General features: G+C 51.9%; 1 protein-coding gene and 1 long non-coding RNA gene across 2 annotated transcripts; both read left to right on the plus strand.

Moving 5' to 3' along the window:
* Positions 1 to 629: 629 nt before the first annotated feature.
* On the plus strand, positions 630 to 15,473 carry TMEM145 (transmembrane protein 145; the record flags this gene model as incomplete). Its single annotated transcript, XM_059837890.1, has 7 exons — positions 630 to 709; positions 3,196 to 3,267; positions 4,417 to 4,485; positions 8,027 to 8,107; positions 11,682 to 11,760; positions 13,096 to 13,189; positions 15,301 to 15,473. Coding segments are annotated over exons 1-7 (626 nt in total), but the record flags the coding sequence as incomplete, so codon positions are not given.
* Positions 12,031 to 12,984, plus strand: LOC132323078 (uncharacterized). The gene is made up of 3 exons (XR_009485238.1): positions 12,031 to 12,094; positions 12,198 to 12,571; positions 12,888 to 12,984. It is a non-coding gene; the product is annotated as an uncharacterized LOC132323078 (long non-coding RNA).
* Positions 15,474 to 16,081: the final 608 nt, after the last annotated feature.

Here is a 16,081-nt window from a genome sequence, read left to right on the forward strand (position 1 = left end):
AAAATCACCCTAAAAATCCAAAAATCACCCCAAATATCCCAAAATTCCCCAAAAAACCACCAAAATCACCCCAAAATCACCCAAAAAACCCAAAAATCACCCCAAAAATACCAAAATCACCCAAAAAAACCTCAAAATCACCCTAAAAATCCAAAAATCACCCCCAAAACCCCAAAATCACCAAAAAATCCCAAAAATCACCCAAAAATCACCCCCAAAAAATCCCTAAAAAATCCCCAAAATCCCAAAATCCCAAAAATCCTCAAAAACCCCAAATCCCCACCAAAAAACCCCGAAAACCTCCCAAAAAAACCACAAAAAAATTGAAAAAAATCGAAATAAACCCCAAAAAATCCCCCCAAAAAAATCCCCAAAAAAATCCCCAAAAAACGCAAAAAATCCCAAAATCCCAAAAATCCTCAAAAACCCCAAATCCCCCCCAAAAAACCCCCAAAAACCTCCCAAAAAACACCAAAAATACCCCAAAAAACCACAAAAAAATTGAAAAAAAATCGAAATAAACCCCAAAAAATCCCCCAAAAAATCCCCAAAAATTCCCTAAAAATGTGAAAAATCCCCAAAAGCCCCAAAAAGCCCCAAAATGGGTGGGATTTGCCCCAAAAGGGCGGCGGGCTGGAGCTGGAGTACGAGATGGTTCTGACCAACGGCGACTCCTTCTGGACCCGGCACTTCTCGGCCGACGAGTTCGGTGCGGGGGAATTGGGGCTGGGGGCTTCAATTGGGGCTGGGGGCTTCACTGGGGGATTTTTGGGGTTTTGGGGTTTTTTTGAGGGAATTTTTTAGGGTTTTTGGGGGTTTTTGGGGGATTTTTTAGGGGTTTTTGGGGGATTTTGGGATTTTTTGGGGTTTATTTGGGGATTTTTGGGGGCTTCAATTGGGTCTGGGGGCTTCAATTGGGGCTGGGGGCTTCACTGGGGGATTTTTGGGGGGATTTTTGGGGTTTTGGGGTTTTTTTGGGGGATTTTTTGGGGTTTATTTGGGGATTTTTGGGGGCTTCAATTGGGTCTGGGGGCTTCAATTGGGGCTGGGGGCTTCATTTGGGGCTGGGGGCTTCACTGGGGGATTTCTGGGGGATTTTTGGGGTTTTGGGGTTTTTTGGGGGGGATTTTGGGGGATTTCTTGGGGTTTATTTGGGGATTTTTGGGGGCTTCAATTGGGTCTGGGGGCTTCATTTGGGGCTGGGGGCTTCATTTGGGTCTGGGGGCTTCACTTGGGGCGTTTTTGGGGGATTTGGGGGAGTTCTGGGGGTTTTTTTTTGGGTTTTGGGGCCTTTTTTGGGGCCTTTTTGGGGGGATTTGGGGTTTATTTGGGACTTATTGGGGGCTTCATTTGGGGCTGGGGGCTTCATTTGGGGCTGGGGGCTTCCATTTGGGTCTGGGGGCTTCCATTTGGGGCTGGGGGCTTCATTTGGGGCGTTTTTGGGGGATTTTTGGGGTTTGGGGTTTTTTTTCGTTTTTTTGGGGGATTTTTGGGGCCTTTTTTGGGGGATTTGGGGTTTATTTGGGATTTATTGGGGGCTTCAATTGGGTCTGGGGGCTTCATTTGGGGCTGGGGGCTTCACTTGGGCTTTTTGGGGGGATTTTTTAGGGGTTTTTGGGGTTTATTTGGGGATTTTTTGGGGCTTTTGGGGGCATCATTTGGGTCTGGGGGCTTCAATTGGGTCTGGGGGCTTCAATTGGGTCTGGGGGCTTCACTGGGGGATTTTTGGGGGATTTTGGGGTTTTTTTTGGGGGGATTTTTGGGGGATTTTTGGGGTTTTTTTGGGGGGATTTTTTAGGGGTTTTTGGGGGATTTTGGGATTTTTTGAGGTTTATTGGGGGATTTTTGGGGGCATCATTTGGGTCTGGGGGCTTCAATTGGGGCTGGGGGCTTCACTTGGGCTTTTTGGGGGCTGTTTGGGGGGTTTTGGGGATTTTTTTTTCGTTTTTTTGGGGCCTTTTTTGGGGCCTTTTTTTGGGGGATTTGGGGTTTATTTGGGATTTATTGGGGGCCTCAATTGGGTCTGGGGTCTTCATTTGGGGCTGGGGGCTTCACTGGGGGATTTTGGGGGGATTTTTGGGGTTTTGGGGTTTTTTTTGGGGGGATTTTGGGGGATTTTTTGGGGTTTATTTGGGGGATTTTGGGGGGGCATCATTTGGGTCTGGGGGCTTCATTTGGGGCTGGGGGCCTCACTTGGGTCTGGGGGCTTCATTTGGGTCTGGGGGCTTCAATTGGGGTTTTTTTGGGGGGTTTTGGGGGTTTTTTTCAGTTTTTGGGACCTTTTTTGGGGCCTTTTTTGGGGGATTTGGGGTTTATTTGGGACTTATTGGGGGCCTCAATTGGGTCTGGGGTCTCCAATTGGGGCTGGGGGCTTCACTGGGGGATTTTGGGGGGATTTTTGGGGTTTTGGGGGTTTTTTGAGGGATTTTTTGGGGTTTATTTGGGGATTTTTGGGGGCTTCAATTGGGGCTGGGGGCTTCATTTGGGTCTGGGGGCTTCATTTGGGTCTGGGGGCTTCACTTGGGGCGTTTTTGGGGGATTTTTTAGGGGTTTTGGGTTTTTTTTTGGGAGGGGTTTTTTGGGGTTGTTTGGGGACTTTTTGGGGGATTTTTGGGGGATTTTTGGGGGACATCATTTGGGTCTGGGGGCTTCATTTGGGTCTGGGGGCTTCAATTGGGGCTGGGGGCTTCACTGGGGGATTTTTGGGGGATTTTTGGGGGTTTGAGGTTTTTTTGGGGGGGATTTTTTAGGGTTTTTTTGGGGTTTTTTAGGGATTTTTAGGGGATTTTTGGGGGCATCATTTGGGTCTGGGGGCTTCATTTGGGGCTGGGGGCTTCAATTGGGGCTGGGGGCTTCACTGGGGCTTTTTTGGGGGATTTTTTAGGGATTTTGGGGTTTTTTTGGGGGATTTTTTAGGGTTTTTTGGGGGATTTGGGGGATTTTTGGGGGTATTCATTTGGGTCTGGGGGCTTCAATTGGGTCTGGGGGCTTCAATTTCAGGGTTTTTGGGCTGTTTTGAGGTCACAGGCAATTTGGGGAGGGGTCTCCCCTCAAAACTTCGGCGTTTTTTGGCTTCTTTTGGGGCTTTTTGGGGGTCTAAAAACTCCGGGTTTTTTTTTGGCTGCTTCCTGGGGCTGCCCAGAATTTGGGGAGGGGTCTCAGGAAGCCCCCAGACCCAATTCCCGCTCCCCGCAGGCATCCTGGAGACCGACATCACCTTCCTCCTCATCTTCACCCTCATCTTCCTCCTCTCCTGCTACTGCGGCTGTGAGCGCCGGCAATTTGGGGAGGGGTCTCGGGGGGAATTTGGGTCTGGGGTCCCGAGGGGAATTTGGGGAGGGGTCTCTGAGCCGGGGGGAATTTGGGGAGGGGTCTCAAATCCCAAAATTTGGGGTTTTTTTGGGTTTTTTTTTGCATTTTTGGGGTTTTTTGGGGTCTTAAAATTCCAGGGGTTTTTTTTGGGGAGGGGTCTCAGGGGGAATTTGGGTCTGGGGTCCCGAGGGGAATTTGGGGAGGGGTCTCTGAGCCGGGGGGAATTTGGGGAGGGGTCTCAAGTCCCAAAATTTGGGGTTTTTTGGGGTTTTTTTTTTAATTTTTGGGGCTTTTTGGGGTCTGAAAATTCCAGGGGTTTTTTTTTTGGGGAGGGGTCTCAGGGTGAATTTGGGGAGGGGTCCCGGGGGGAATTTGGGGAGGGGTCTCTGCGCCCCAGGGGAATTTGGGGAGGGGTCTCAAGTCCCAAAATTTGGGGTTTTTTGGGGTTTTTTTTGCATTTTTGGGGCTTTTTAGGGGCTGAAAATTCCAGGGGTTTTTTTGGGGAGGGGTCTCGGGGGGAATTTGGGGCGGGGTCCCGAGGGGAATTTGGGGAGGGGTCTCTGCGCCCCAGGGGAATTTGGGGAGGGGTCTCCAGTCCCAAAATTTGGGGTTATTTTGGGTTCTTTTTTGCATTTTTGGGGTCTGAAAATTCCAGGGGTTTTTTTGGGGAGGGGTCTCGGGGTGAATTTGGGGAGGGGTCCCGAGGGGAATTTGGGGAGGGGTCTCTGCGCCCCAGGGGAATTTGGGGAGGGGTCTCAAGTCCCAAAATTTGGGGTTTTTTGGGGTTTTTTTTTTGCATTTTTGGGGCTTTTTGGGGTCTGAAAATTCCAGGGTTTTTTTTTGGGGAGGGGTCTCGGGGTGAATTTGGGGAGGGGTCCCGAGGGGAATTTGGGGAGGGGTCTCTGAGCCCGGGGGGAATTTGGGGAGGGGTCTCAAGTCCCAAAATTTGGGGTTTTTTTGGGGATTTTTTTTTTGCATTTTTGGGGCTTTTTGGGGTCTGAAAATTCCAGGGGTTTTTTTGGGAGGGGTCTCGGGGTGAATTTGGGTCTGGGGTCTCGGGGGGAATTTGGGGAGGGGTCTCTGAGCCCCCCGCCCCCTCCCCAGACCGCCTCAAGGGGCGGCAGCTGCTCCACACCACCTACAAGATGTTCATGGCGGCGGCCGGGCTGGAGGGTGAGCAATTGGGTCTGGGGGCTTCGGGAGGGGAGAATTGGGTCTGGGGGCTTCGAGGGGGCTCGGGGTGGGCAGATTTGGGGGGGTTAATTTGGGTCTGGGGGCTTCAGGGAGGTCCCTGGGAAGCTGCAGGGGCAGGGGGGGATTTGGGTCTGGGGGCTTCGGGAGGGGAGAATTGGGTCTGGGGGCTTTGGGGGGGCGGAATTGGGTCTGGGGGCTTTGGGTGGGCGGAATTGGGTCTGGGGGCTTCGACGGGGCTCGGGGTGGGCAGATTTGGGGGGATTAATTTGGGTCTGGGGGCTTCAGGGACGTCCCTGGGAAGCTGCAGGGGCTGGGGGGGATTTGGGTCTGGGGGCTTCGGGAGGGGAGGGATTTGGGTCTGGGGGCTTCAGGAGGGGAGAATTGGGTCTGGGGGCTTTGGGGGGCGGAATTGGGTCTGGGGGCTTCGAGGGGGCTCAGGGTGGGCAGATTTGGGGGGGTTAATTTGGGTCTGGGGGCTTCAGGGTGGATTTGGGTCTGGGGGTTTTGGGGGGTTTGGGAGTGTTAATTTGGGTCTGGGGGCTTCAGGGGAGGGGAGAATTGGGTCTGGGGGCTTCGAGGGGGCTCAGGGTGGGCAGATTTGGGGGGGTTAATTTGGGTCTGGGGGCTTTGGGGTGGATTTGGGTCTGGGGGTTTTGGGGGGTTTGGGAGTGTTAATTTGGGTCTGGGGGCTTCAGGGGAGGGGAGAATTGGGTCTGGGGGCTTCGAGGGGGCTCGGGGTGGGCAGATTTGGGGGGGTTAATTTGGGTCTGGGGGCTTCAGGGAGGTCCCTGGGAAGCTGCAGGGGCTGGGGGGGATTTGGGTCTGGGGGCTTTGGGAGGGGAGAATTGGGTCTGGGGGCTTTGGGGGGGCGGAATTGGGTCTGGGGGCTTCGGGACTGGAGAATTGGGTCTGGGGGCTTCGAGGGGGCTCGGGGTGGGCAGATTTGGGGGGGTTAATTTGGGTCTGGGGGCTTCAGGGAGGTCCCTGGGAAGCTGCAGGGCTGGGGGGGATTTGGGTCTGGGGGCTTCGGGAGGGGAGAATTGGGTCTGGGGGCTTTGGGGGGGCGGAATTGGGTCTGGGGGCTTCGAGGGGGCGGAATTGGGTCTGGGGGCTTCGAGGGGGCTCGGGGTGGGCAGATTTGGGGGGGTTAATTTGGGTCTGGGGGCTTCAGGGAGGTCCCTGGGAAGCTGCAGGGGCTGGGGGGGATTTGGGTCTGGGGGCTTCAGGAGGGGAGAATTGGGTCTGGGGGCTTCGAGGGGGCGGAATTGAGTCTGGGGGCTTCGGGGGGGCGGAATTGGGTCTGGGGGCTTCGAGGGGGCTCGGGGTGGGCAGATTTGGGGGGTTTAATTTGGGTCTGGGGGCTTCAGGGACGTCCCTGGGAAGCTGCAGGGGCTGGGGGGGATTTGGGTCTGGGGGCTTCGGGAGGGGAGAATTGGGTCTGGGGGCTTTGGGGGGGCGGAATTGGGTCTGGGGGCTTTGGGTGGGCGGAATTGGGTCTGGGGGCTTCGACGGGGCTCGGGGTGGGCAGATTTGGGGGGATTAATTTGGGTCTGGGGGCTTCAGGGACGTCCCTGGGGAGCTGCAGGGGCTGGGGGGGATTTGGGTCTGGGGGCTTCGGGAGGGGAGGGATTTGGGTCTGGGGGCTTCAGGAGGGGAGAATTGGGTCTGGGGGCTTTGGGGGGCGGAATTGGGTCTGGGGGCTTCGAGGGGGCTCAGGGTGGGCAGATTTGGGGGGGTTAATTTGGGTCTGGGGGCTTCCGGGGGGAAATTGGGTCTGGGGGCTTTGGGGGTATTAATTTGGGTCTGGGGGCTTCAGGGGAGGGAATTGGGTCTGGGGGCTTCGAGGGGGCTCGGGGTGGGCAGATTTGGGGGGTTAATTTGGGTCTGGGGGCTTCAGGGGAGGAGAATTGGGTCTGGGGGTTTTGGGGGGTTTGGGAGTGTTAATTTGGGTCTGGGGGCTTCAGGGGAGGGAATTGGGTCTGGGGGCTTCGAGGGGGCTCGGGTTGGGCAGATTTGGGGGGATTAATTTGGGTCTGGGGGCTTCATGGACGTCCCTGGGAAGCTGCAGGGGCTGAGGGGGATTTGGGTCTGGGGGCTTCAGGAGGGGAGAATTGGGTCTGGGGGCTTCCGGGGAGGGAATTGGGTCTGGGGGCTTCGAGGGGGCGGAATTGAGTCTGGGGGCTTCGAGGGGGCTCGGGGTGGGCAGATTTGGGGGGGTTAATTTGGGTCTGGGGGCTTCAGGGACGTCCCTGGGAAGCTGCAGGGGCTGGGGGGGATTTGGGGCTGGGGGCTTCGGGAGGGGAGAATTGGGTCTGGGGGCTTCGAGGGGGCTCGGGGTGGGCAGATTTCGGGGGGTTAATTTGGGTCTGGGGGCTTCAGGGACGTCCCTGGGAAGCTGCAGGGGCTGGGGGGGATTTGGGGCTGGGGGCTTCAGGAGGGGAGAATTGGGTCTGGGGGCTTCGGGGGGCGGAATTGGGTCTGGGGGCTTCGAGGGGACTCGGGGTGGGCAGATTTGGGGGGGTTAATTTGGGTCTGGGGGCTTCAGGGAGGTCCCTGGGAAGCTGCAGGGGCTGGAGGGGGATTTGGGTCTGGGGGCTTCGAGGGGGCGGAATTGAGTCTGGGGGCTTCGAGGGGGCGGAATTGAGTCTGGGGGCTTCGAGGGGGCTTGGGGTGGGCAGATTTGGGGGGGTTAATTTGGGTCTGGGGGCTTCAGGGAGGTCCCTGGGAAGCTGCAGGGGCTGGGGGGGATTTGGGTCTGGGGGCTTCGGGAGGGGAGAATTGGGTCTGGGGGCTTCGAGGGGGCTCGGGGTGGGCAGATTTGGGGGGGTTAATTTGGGTCTGGGGGCTTCAGGGAGAGAAATTGGGTCTGGGGGCTGCAGGGGATTCATTTGGGTCTGGGGGCTTTGCGGAGGCTGCAGTGACCAGGGGAGGGAATTGGGTCTGGGGGCTTTGGGGGGTTGAATTGAGTCTGGGGGCTTCGGGGGGGTTGAATTGGGTCTGGGGGCTTTGGGGGGTTGAATTGGGTCTGGGGGCTTTGGGGGTTTTTTGGGGTTTTTTTTGGGGTAAATTTGGGGGATTTTGGTTGATTTGGGTCTGGGGTCTCGGGGGGAATTTGGGGAGGGGTCTCACCCCCCATCCCCCTCCCCTTTTGGCGCCCCCTCCCCAATTCTGGGCGGGTCCCGGGGCTGAAATTTGGGGATTTTGGGGCCAATTTTGGGGGTTTTATGCCAAATTTTGGGGTAAATTTGGGGGATTTTGGCTGATTTGGGTCTGGGGTCTCGGGGGGAATTTGGGGAGGGGTCTCACCCCCCATCCCCCCCTCTTTTGGCGCCCCCTCCCCAATTCTGGGCGGGTCCCGGGGGGGGGGAATTTGGGAGGAATTTGTGACTTTTTAGGGGAAAATTGGAATTTTTGGGGGCAAATTTTGGGGTAAATTTGGGGGATTTTGGCTGATTTGGGTTTGGGGTCTCGGGGGGAATTTGGGGAGGGGTCTCACCCGCCCCTCCCCCCCCCTCCCCAGTTCTGAGCCTCCTCCTGAGCTGCGTCTACTGGGGCCAGTACGGCTGGGACGGGGTGGGGCACGGCCCCCTCAAACTGCTGGGTACGGACGCGGTTTTGGGGTGAATTTGGGGGATTTTGGGAAAATTGGGAATTTTGGGGAATTCTGGGAAAATTTGGGGGAAAATTTGGGCAAAATTTGGGGGAAATTTGGGCAAAATTGGGGGAAATTTGGGGCATTTTAAGGGATTTTGGGGAGGATTCCAGGGAGGGTTTGGGGAGGATTTTGGGGTGAATTTTGGGGATTTTGGGAAAATTGGGAATTTTGGGGAATTTTGGGAAAATTTTGGGAGAATTTGGGGAAAATTTGGGCGAAATTTGGGGCATTTTAAGAGATTTTGGGGAGGATTCCAGGGAGGGTTTGGGGAGGATTTTGGGGCGAATTCCGGCGGTTTTGGGAAAATTGGGAATTTTGGGGAATTTTGGGAAAATTTTGGGGAAATTTGGGGGAAATTTGGGGCATTTTAAGGGATTTTGGCGAGGATTCCAGAGAGGGTTTGGGGAGGATTTTGGGGCGAATTCCGGCGGTTTTGGGAAAATTGGGAATTTTGGGGATTTTGGGATAATTTGGGGAAAATTTGGGGAAAATTTGGGCGAAATTTGGGGCATTTTAAGGGATTTTGGGGAGGATTCGAGGGAGGGTTTGGGGAGGATTTTGGGGATTTTGGGGCGAATTCCGGCGGTTTTGGGAAAATTGGGAATTTTGGGAAAATTTTGGGGAAAATTTGGGGAAATTTGGGGGAAATTTGGGGGAAATTTGGGGCATTTTAAGGGATTTTGGGGGAGGATTCGAGGGAGGGTTTGGGGAGGATTTTGGGGCGAATTCTGGCGGTTTTGGGAAAATTGGAAATTTTGGGGAATTCTGGGAAAATTTTGGGGAAATTTGGGCAAAATTTGGGCAAAATTTGGGGCATTTTAAGGGATTTTGGGGAAGATTCGAGGGAGGGTTTGGGGAGGATTTTGGGGATTTTGGGGCGAATTCCGGCGGTTTTGGGAAAATTGGGAATTTTGGGGAATTTTGGGAAAATTTTGGGGAAAATTTGGGCAAAATTTGGGCAAAATTTGGGGCATTTTAAGGGATTTTGGGGGAGGATTCCAGGGAGGGTTTGGGGAGGATTTTGGGGATTTTGGGGCGAATTCCGGCGGTTTTGGGAAAATTGGGAATTTTGGGGAATTTTGGGATAATTTGGGGAAAATTTGGGGAAAATTTGGGGGAAAATTTGGGGAAATTTGGGGCATTTTAAGGGATTTTGGGGGAGGATTCGAGGGAGGGTTTGGGGAGGATTTTGGGCTGAATTCCGGCGGTTTTGGGAAAATTGGGAATTTTGGGGATTTTGGGAAAATTTTGGGAAAATTTTGGGAAAATTTGGGGAAATTTGGGCAAAATTTGGGGCATTTTAGGAGATTTTGGGGGAGGATTCAAGGGAGGGTTTGGGGAGGGTTTTGGGGTGAATTCCGGCGGTTTTGGGAAAATTGGGAATTTTGGGGAATTCTGGGAAAATTTTGGGGAAAATTTGGGCAAAATTTGGGGGAAATTTGGGCGAAATTTGGGCAAAATTTGGGCAAAATTTGGGGCATTTTAGGAGATTTTGGGGGAGGATTCGAGGGAGGGTTTGGGGAGGATTTTGGGGTGAATTCCGGCGGTTTTGGGAAAATTGGGAATTTTGGGGAATTTTGGGGAAAATTTTGGGGAAAATTTGGGGGAAATTTGGGGGAAATTTGGGCAAAATTTGGGGCATTTTAAGGGATTTTGGGGGAGGATTCCAGGGAGGGTTTGGGGAGGATTTTGGGGCGAATTTGGGGGATTTTGGGAAAATTGGGAATTTTGGGGAATTCTGGGAAAATTTTGGGGAAAATTTGGGGAAATTTGGGGGAAATTTGGGGCATTTTAAGGGATTTTGGGTGAGGGTTCCAGGGAGGGTTTGGGGAGGATTTTGGGGCGAATTCCGGCGGTTTTGGGAAAATTGGGAATTTTGGAGATTTTGGGAAAATTTTGGGTAAAAGTTGGGTAAAATTTGGGCAAAATTTGGGCGAAATTTGGGCAAAATTTGGGGCATTTTAAGCGATTTTGGGGAGGATTCGAGGGAGGGTTTGGGGAGGATTTTGGGGATTTTGGGGCGAATTCCGGCGGTTTTGGGAAAATTGGGAATTTTGGGGATTTTGGGATAATTTGGGGAAATTTTGGGAAAATTTGGGGAAAATCTGGGGGAAATTTGGGGGAAATTTGGGGCATTTTAAGGGATTTTGGGGGAGGATTCGAGGGAGGGTTTGGGGAGGATTTGGGAAAATTTGGGGTGAATTCCGGCGGTTTTGGGAAAATTGGGAATTTTGGGGAATTTTGGAAATTTTGGGGAAATTTTGGGAAAATTTTGGGAAAAATTTGGGCAAAATTTGGGCAAAATTTGGGGGAAATTTGGGGCATTTTAGGAGATTTTGGGGGAGGATTCGAGGGAGGGTTTGGGGAGGATTTTGGGGCGAATTTGGGGGATTTTGGGAAAATTGGGAATTTTGGGGAATTCTGGGAAAATTTGGGGAAAATTTGGGCAAAATTTGGGGGAAATTTGGGGCATTTTAAGGGATTTTGGGGTGGATTCCAGGGAGGGTTTGGGGAGGATTTTGGGGCGAATTTGGGGGATTTTGGGAAAATTGGGAATTTTGGGAAAATTTGGGGAAAATTTGGGGAAAATTTGGGGGAAATTTGGGGCATTTTAAGGGATTTGGGGGGAAATTAAGGAAAATTTGGGGAAATTTAGGAATTTTTGGAAAAAATTTGGGGAATTTTGAGTAAAAATTGGGGAAAAATTGGGACAGAATTGGGCAAAATTTTGGGGAAAATTTGGGGGGATTTGGGCAAATTTTGGGGGGGATTTGGGGAGGTTTTGATGGAGATTTTGGGGGATAATTTTTGGGAATTTTTTGGGAATTTTTTGGGGGGATTTTGGGGGTTTTTGGGGATATTTTTGGGATATTTTTGGGAATTTTGGGAATATTTTTGGAGGGATTTTTCGGGGAATTTTGGGGCTATTTTGGGAATTTTGGGGACATTTTTGGGGGCATTTTTGGGGCTATTTTTTGGGGGATTTTTGGGAATTTTTGGGGATATTTTTGGGGATGGTTTGGGGCAATTTTGAGAATATTTTGGGGATTTTGGGGAACAGTTTTGGAAATATTTTTGGGGCTATTTTGGGACTATTTGGGGAAATTTTGGGGACATTTTTGGGAATTTTTTGGGGATTTTTGGGGAATTTTTTGGGGCTATTTTGGGAATTTTTTGGGGATTTTGGGGAACAGTTTTAGAAACATTTTTGGGGGGATTTTGGGACTATTTGGGGAATTTTTGGGGACATTTTTGGGAATATTTGGGGGGATTTTTTGGGAATTTTTTGGGGCTATTTTGGGAATTTTTGGGGAAATTTTTGGGAATTTTTGGGGGGATTTTTGGGAATTTTTTGGGGCTATTTTGGGAATTTTTGGGGATTTTGGGGAATAGTTTTAGAAACATTTTTGGGGGGATTTTGGGACTATTTGGGGAATTTTTGGGGACATTTTTGGGGGATGTTTTTGGGGCTATTTTGGGACTTTTTGGGGGGATTTTGGGGGGATCTTTGCCCCCCCAGGGAAGCTCCTGTTCTCCATCAGCTTCCTCATCTTCCTCCTGATGCTGATCCTGCTGGGCAAGGGCTTCTCCGTCACCAGGTGGGGCAGGGGGCACCCAGGGGTCACCCAGGGGTCACCCAGGGGTCAGGGGTCACTCAGGGGCATTTTGGGGATTTTTCGGGATTTTTTGGGATTTTTTTTTTTAATTTTTTGGGTTTTTTTTTTTAAATTTTTGGGGATTTTTTGGTGATTTTTGGGGTTGTGGTCACTCATTGGTCACTCAGGGGTCACTCAGGGGTCACTCAGGGGTCACTCAGGGGTCACTCAGGGGTCAGGGGTCACTCAGGGGTCACTCAGGGGTCACTCAGGGTCACTCAGGGTCACTCAGGGGTCACTCAGGGTCACTCATTGGTCACTCATTGGTCACTCAGGGGTCACTCAGGGGTCACTCAGGGTCACTCAGAGGTCACTCAGGGGTCACTCGGGGTCACTCAGGGGTCACTCAGGGGTCACTCAGGGTCACTCAGAGGTCAGAGGTCACTCAGGGGTCACTCAGGGGTCACTCAGGGGTCACTCAGGGTCACTCAGGGTCACTCAGAGGTCACTCAGGGTCACTCAGAGGTCACTCAGGGTCACTCAGGGGTCACTCAGGGTCACTCAGGGGTCACTCAGGGGTCACTCAGGGGTCACTCAGGGGTCACTCAGGGTCACTCAGGGTCACTCAGAGGTCACTCAGGGGTCACTCAGGGGTCACTCAGGGGGCACTCAGGGTCACTCAGGGGTCACTCAGGGGTCACTCAGGGTCACTCAGAGGTCACTCAGGGGTCACTCAGGGGTCACTCAGGGGTCACTCAGGGGTCACTCAGGGTCACCCAGGGGTCACTCAGGGTCACTCAGAGGTCACTCAGGGGTCACCCAGGGGTCACTCAGGGGTCACGCAGGGGGCACTCAGGGGTCACTCAGGGGTCACTCAGAGGTCACTCAGGGGTCACTCAGGGTCACTCAGAGGTCAGAGGTCACTCAGGGGTCACTCATTGGTCACTCAGGGGTCACTCAGGGGTCACTCAGAGGTCACTCAGGGGTCACTCGGGGTCACTCAGGGGTCACTCAGGGGTCACTCAGGGTCACTCAGAGGTCAGAGGTCACTCAGGGGTCACTCATTGGTCACTCAGGATCACTCAGGGGTCACTCAGGGTCACTCAGGGGTCACTCAGGATCACTCAGAGGTCACTCAGGGTCACTCAGGGGTCACTCAGGGGTCACCCAGGGGTCACTCAGGGTCACTCAGAGGTCACTCAGGGGTCACTCAGGGTCACTCTGTGGTCACTCAGAGGTCACTCATTGGTCACTCAGAGGTCACTCAGAGGTCACTCGGGGTCACTCAGGGTCACTCAGAGGTCAGAGGTCACTCAGGGTCACTCTGTGGTCACTCAGGGGCCGCATCAGCCCGGGGGGCTCTGTCCGTCTGTCCGTCTACATGACGCTGTACAGCATCGCCCACATCGCCCTGCTCACCTACGAGGCGCAGGTGAGACCCCAAAAATCCCCAAAATTCACCCCAAAATGGCCCCGAAATCCCCAAAATTCACCCCAAACACGGCCCCAAAATTCACCCAAAAATGGCCCCAAAATCCCCAAAAATCACCCCAAAAATGGCCCCAAAATTCCCAAAATTCACCCCAAAAATGGCCCCAAAATTCCCAAAATTCACCCCAAAAATCACCCTAAAATTAACCCCAAAAATGGCCCCAAAATCCCCAAAATTCACCCCAAAAATGGCCTCAAAATCCCCAAAATGCACCCCAAAAATGGCCCCTAAATTCACCCCAGAATGGCCCCAAAATCCCCAAAATTCACCCTAAAATTCACCCCAAAATTCACCCCAAAAATGGCCCCAAAATTCACCCCAATAATGGCCCCAAAAAAAAAATGGCCCCTAAATTCACCCCCAAAAATGGCCCCAAAATTCCCCGAATTCACCCCAAAAATGGCCCCAAAAATGCCCAAAAATCACCCCAAAATCACCCCAAAAATGGCCCCAAAAGCCCTAAAATTCACCCCAATAATGGCCCCAAAAGCCCCAAAATTCACTCCAAAAATGGCCCCAAAATCCCCAAAATTCACCCCCAAACATGGCCCCAAAATTCACCCCAAATTGGCCCCAAAATCCCCAAAAATCACCCCAAAAATGGCCCCAAAATCCCAAAATTCACCCCAAAAAATCCCCAAAAATCCCCAAAATCCCCAAAAATCACCCCAAAAATGGCCCCCCCAGAATGGCCCCAAAATCCCCAAAATTCACCCCAAAAATGGCCCCAAAATCCCCCAAATTCACCCCAAAAATCCCCAAAATCCCCCAAATTCACCCCAAAAATCATCCGGGGATATTTTGGGCAATTTTGGGGATATTTTGGGGGATTTGGGGGGAAATTTTGGGGAGATTTTGGGGAGATTTTGGGGAATTTTTTGGGATATTTTGGGGAGATTTTGGGGATATTTTGGGGGAATTTTTGGGGTATTTTGGGGAATTTTTTGGGGATATTTTGGGGATATTTTGGGGACTTTTTAGGAATATTTTGGGGATATTTTGGGGCTATTTTGTGGATTTTTTGGGGATATTTTGGGGATTTTTGGGGGATTTTTTGGGGAATATTTTGGGATATTTTTGCCTTATTTTGGGGATATTTTGGGGACTTTTTAGGAATATTTTGAGGATATTTTGGAGATATTTTGGGGATTTTGGGGGATTTTTTGGGATATTTTTGCCTTATTTTGGGAATATTTTGGGGATATTTTAGGAATATTTTAGGAATATTTTGGGGATATTTTAGGAATATTTTAGGAATATTTTGGGGATATTTTAGGAATATTTTAGGAATATTTTGGGGATATTTTAGGAATATTTTGGGGCGATTTTGGGGCTAATTTGTGGATTTTTCGGGCAATATTTCGGGATATTTTTGCCTTATTTTAGGGATATTTTGGGGATATTTTAGGGGTATTTTGGGGATATGTTGGGGATATTTTGGGGATATTTTGAGAATATTTTGGGGATATTTTAGGAATATTTTGGGGTGATTTTGGGACGATTTTGGGGCTATTTTGTGGATTTTTTGGGGAATATTTCAGGATATTTTTGCCTTTTTGGGGGGATATTTTGGGGGAATATTCGGGATATTTTAGGAATATTTTGGGGCGATTTTGGGGCTATTTTGGGGAATTTTTGGGGATATTTTGGGCATGTTTTGGGGATATTTTAGGAATATTTTAGGAATATTTTGGGGATATTTTAGGAATATTTTGAGGATATTTTGGGGCTGTTTTGTGGATTTTTTGGGGAATATTTCGGGAGATTTTTGCCTTTTTTTGGGGATATTTTGGGCATATTTTGAGGATATTTTGGGGCGATTTTGGGGCTATTTTGGGGCTCTTTTGGGGAATTTTTGGGGATATTTTGGGCATATTTTGGGGAATTTTGGGGGATATTTTGGGCATATTTTGGCGATATTTTAGGAATAGTTTAGGAATATTTTGGGGATATTTTGGGGATATTTTGGGGATATTTTAGGGATATTTTGGGGATATTTTGGGGATATTTGTGGCATATTTCCGGGGCTAATCTGGGGCCTTTTGGGGCAGTTCTTTGACCCGGGCCAGGTGCTGTACACCTACGAGTCGCCGGCGGGCTACGGGCTGATCGCGCTGCAGTTCGGGGCCTTCGGCTGGTTCTGCGCCGCCGTGGGCGCCACGCTCAGCGCCGTGCCCGAGAGACGCCCCTTCTACCTGCCCTTCCTGGGCGCCTACACCTTCTGGTGGGCACCCCCGGCACACCTGGGCACAGCTGGGCGCAGCTGGAGGGGGATGTGGGGGGAGAAACGGCGAAAATTTGGGGGAAATCGGGGGAAATTTGGGGGAATTGGGGGATTTGGGCACACCTGGGGGCACCTGCGGGCACCTGAGATGGACAGGAACACACCTGGGCACACCTGGGCACACCTGAGAGGGACAGGAGCACACCTGGGCACACCTGAGAGGGACAGGAACACACCTGGGCACACCTGGGCGCACCTGGGTGCAGCTGGAGGGGCATTTGGGGGGAGAAAGGGCAAAAATTTGGGGGAAATGGGGGAAAATCGGGGGGAATTAAGGGATTTGGGCACACCTGGGCACACCTGGGGGCACCTGAGAGGGAGAGGAACACACCTGGGCACACCTGAGAGGGATGGGAACACACCTGGGCACACCTGAGAGGGATAGGAACACACCTGGGCACACCTGAGAGGGATAGGAACACACCTGGGCACACCTGGGCACACCTGGGGGCACCTGAGAGGGACAGGATCACGCCTGGCACACCTGGGCACACCTGAGAGGGATAGGAACACACCTGGGCACACCTGGGCACACCTGAGAGGGATAA

This window comes from Haemorhous mexicanus, unplaced genomic scaffold (assembly GCF_027477595.1).
Source record: "Haemorhous mexicanus isolate bHaeMex1 unplaced genomic scaffold, bHaeMex1.pri scaffold_287_ctg1, whole genome shotgun sequence".
NCBI classification, from domain to species: Eukaryota; Metazoa; Chordata; class Aves; order Passeriformes; family Fringillidae; genus Haemorhous; species Haemorhous mexicanus.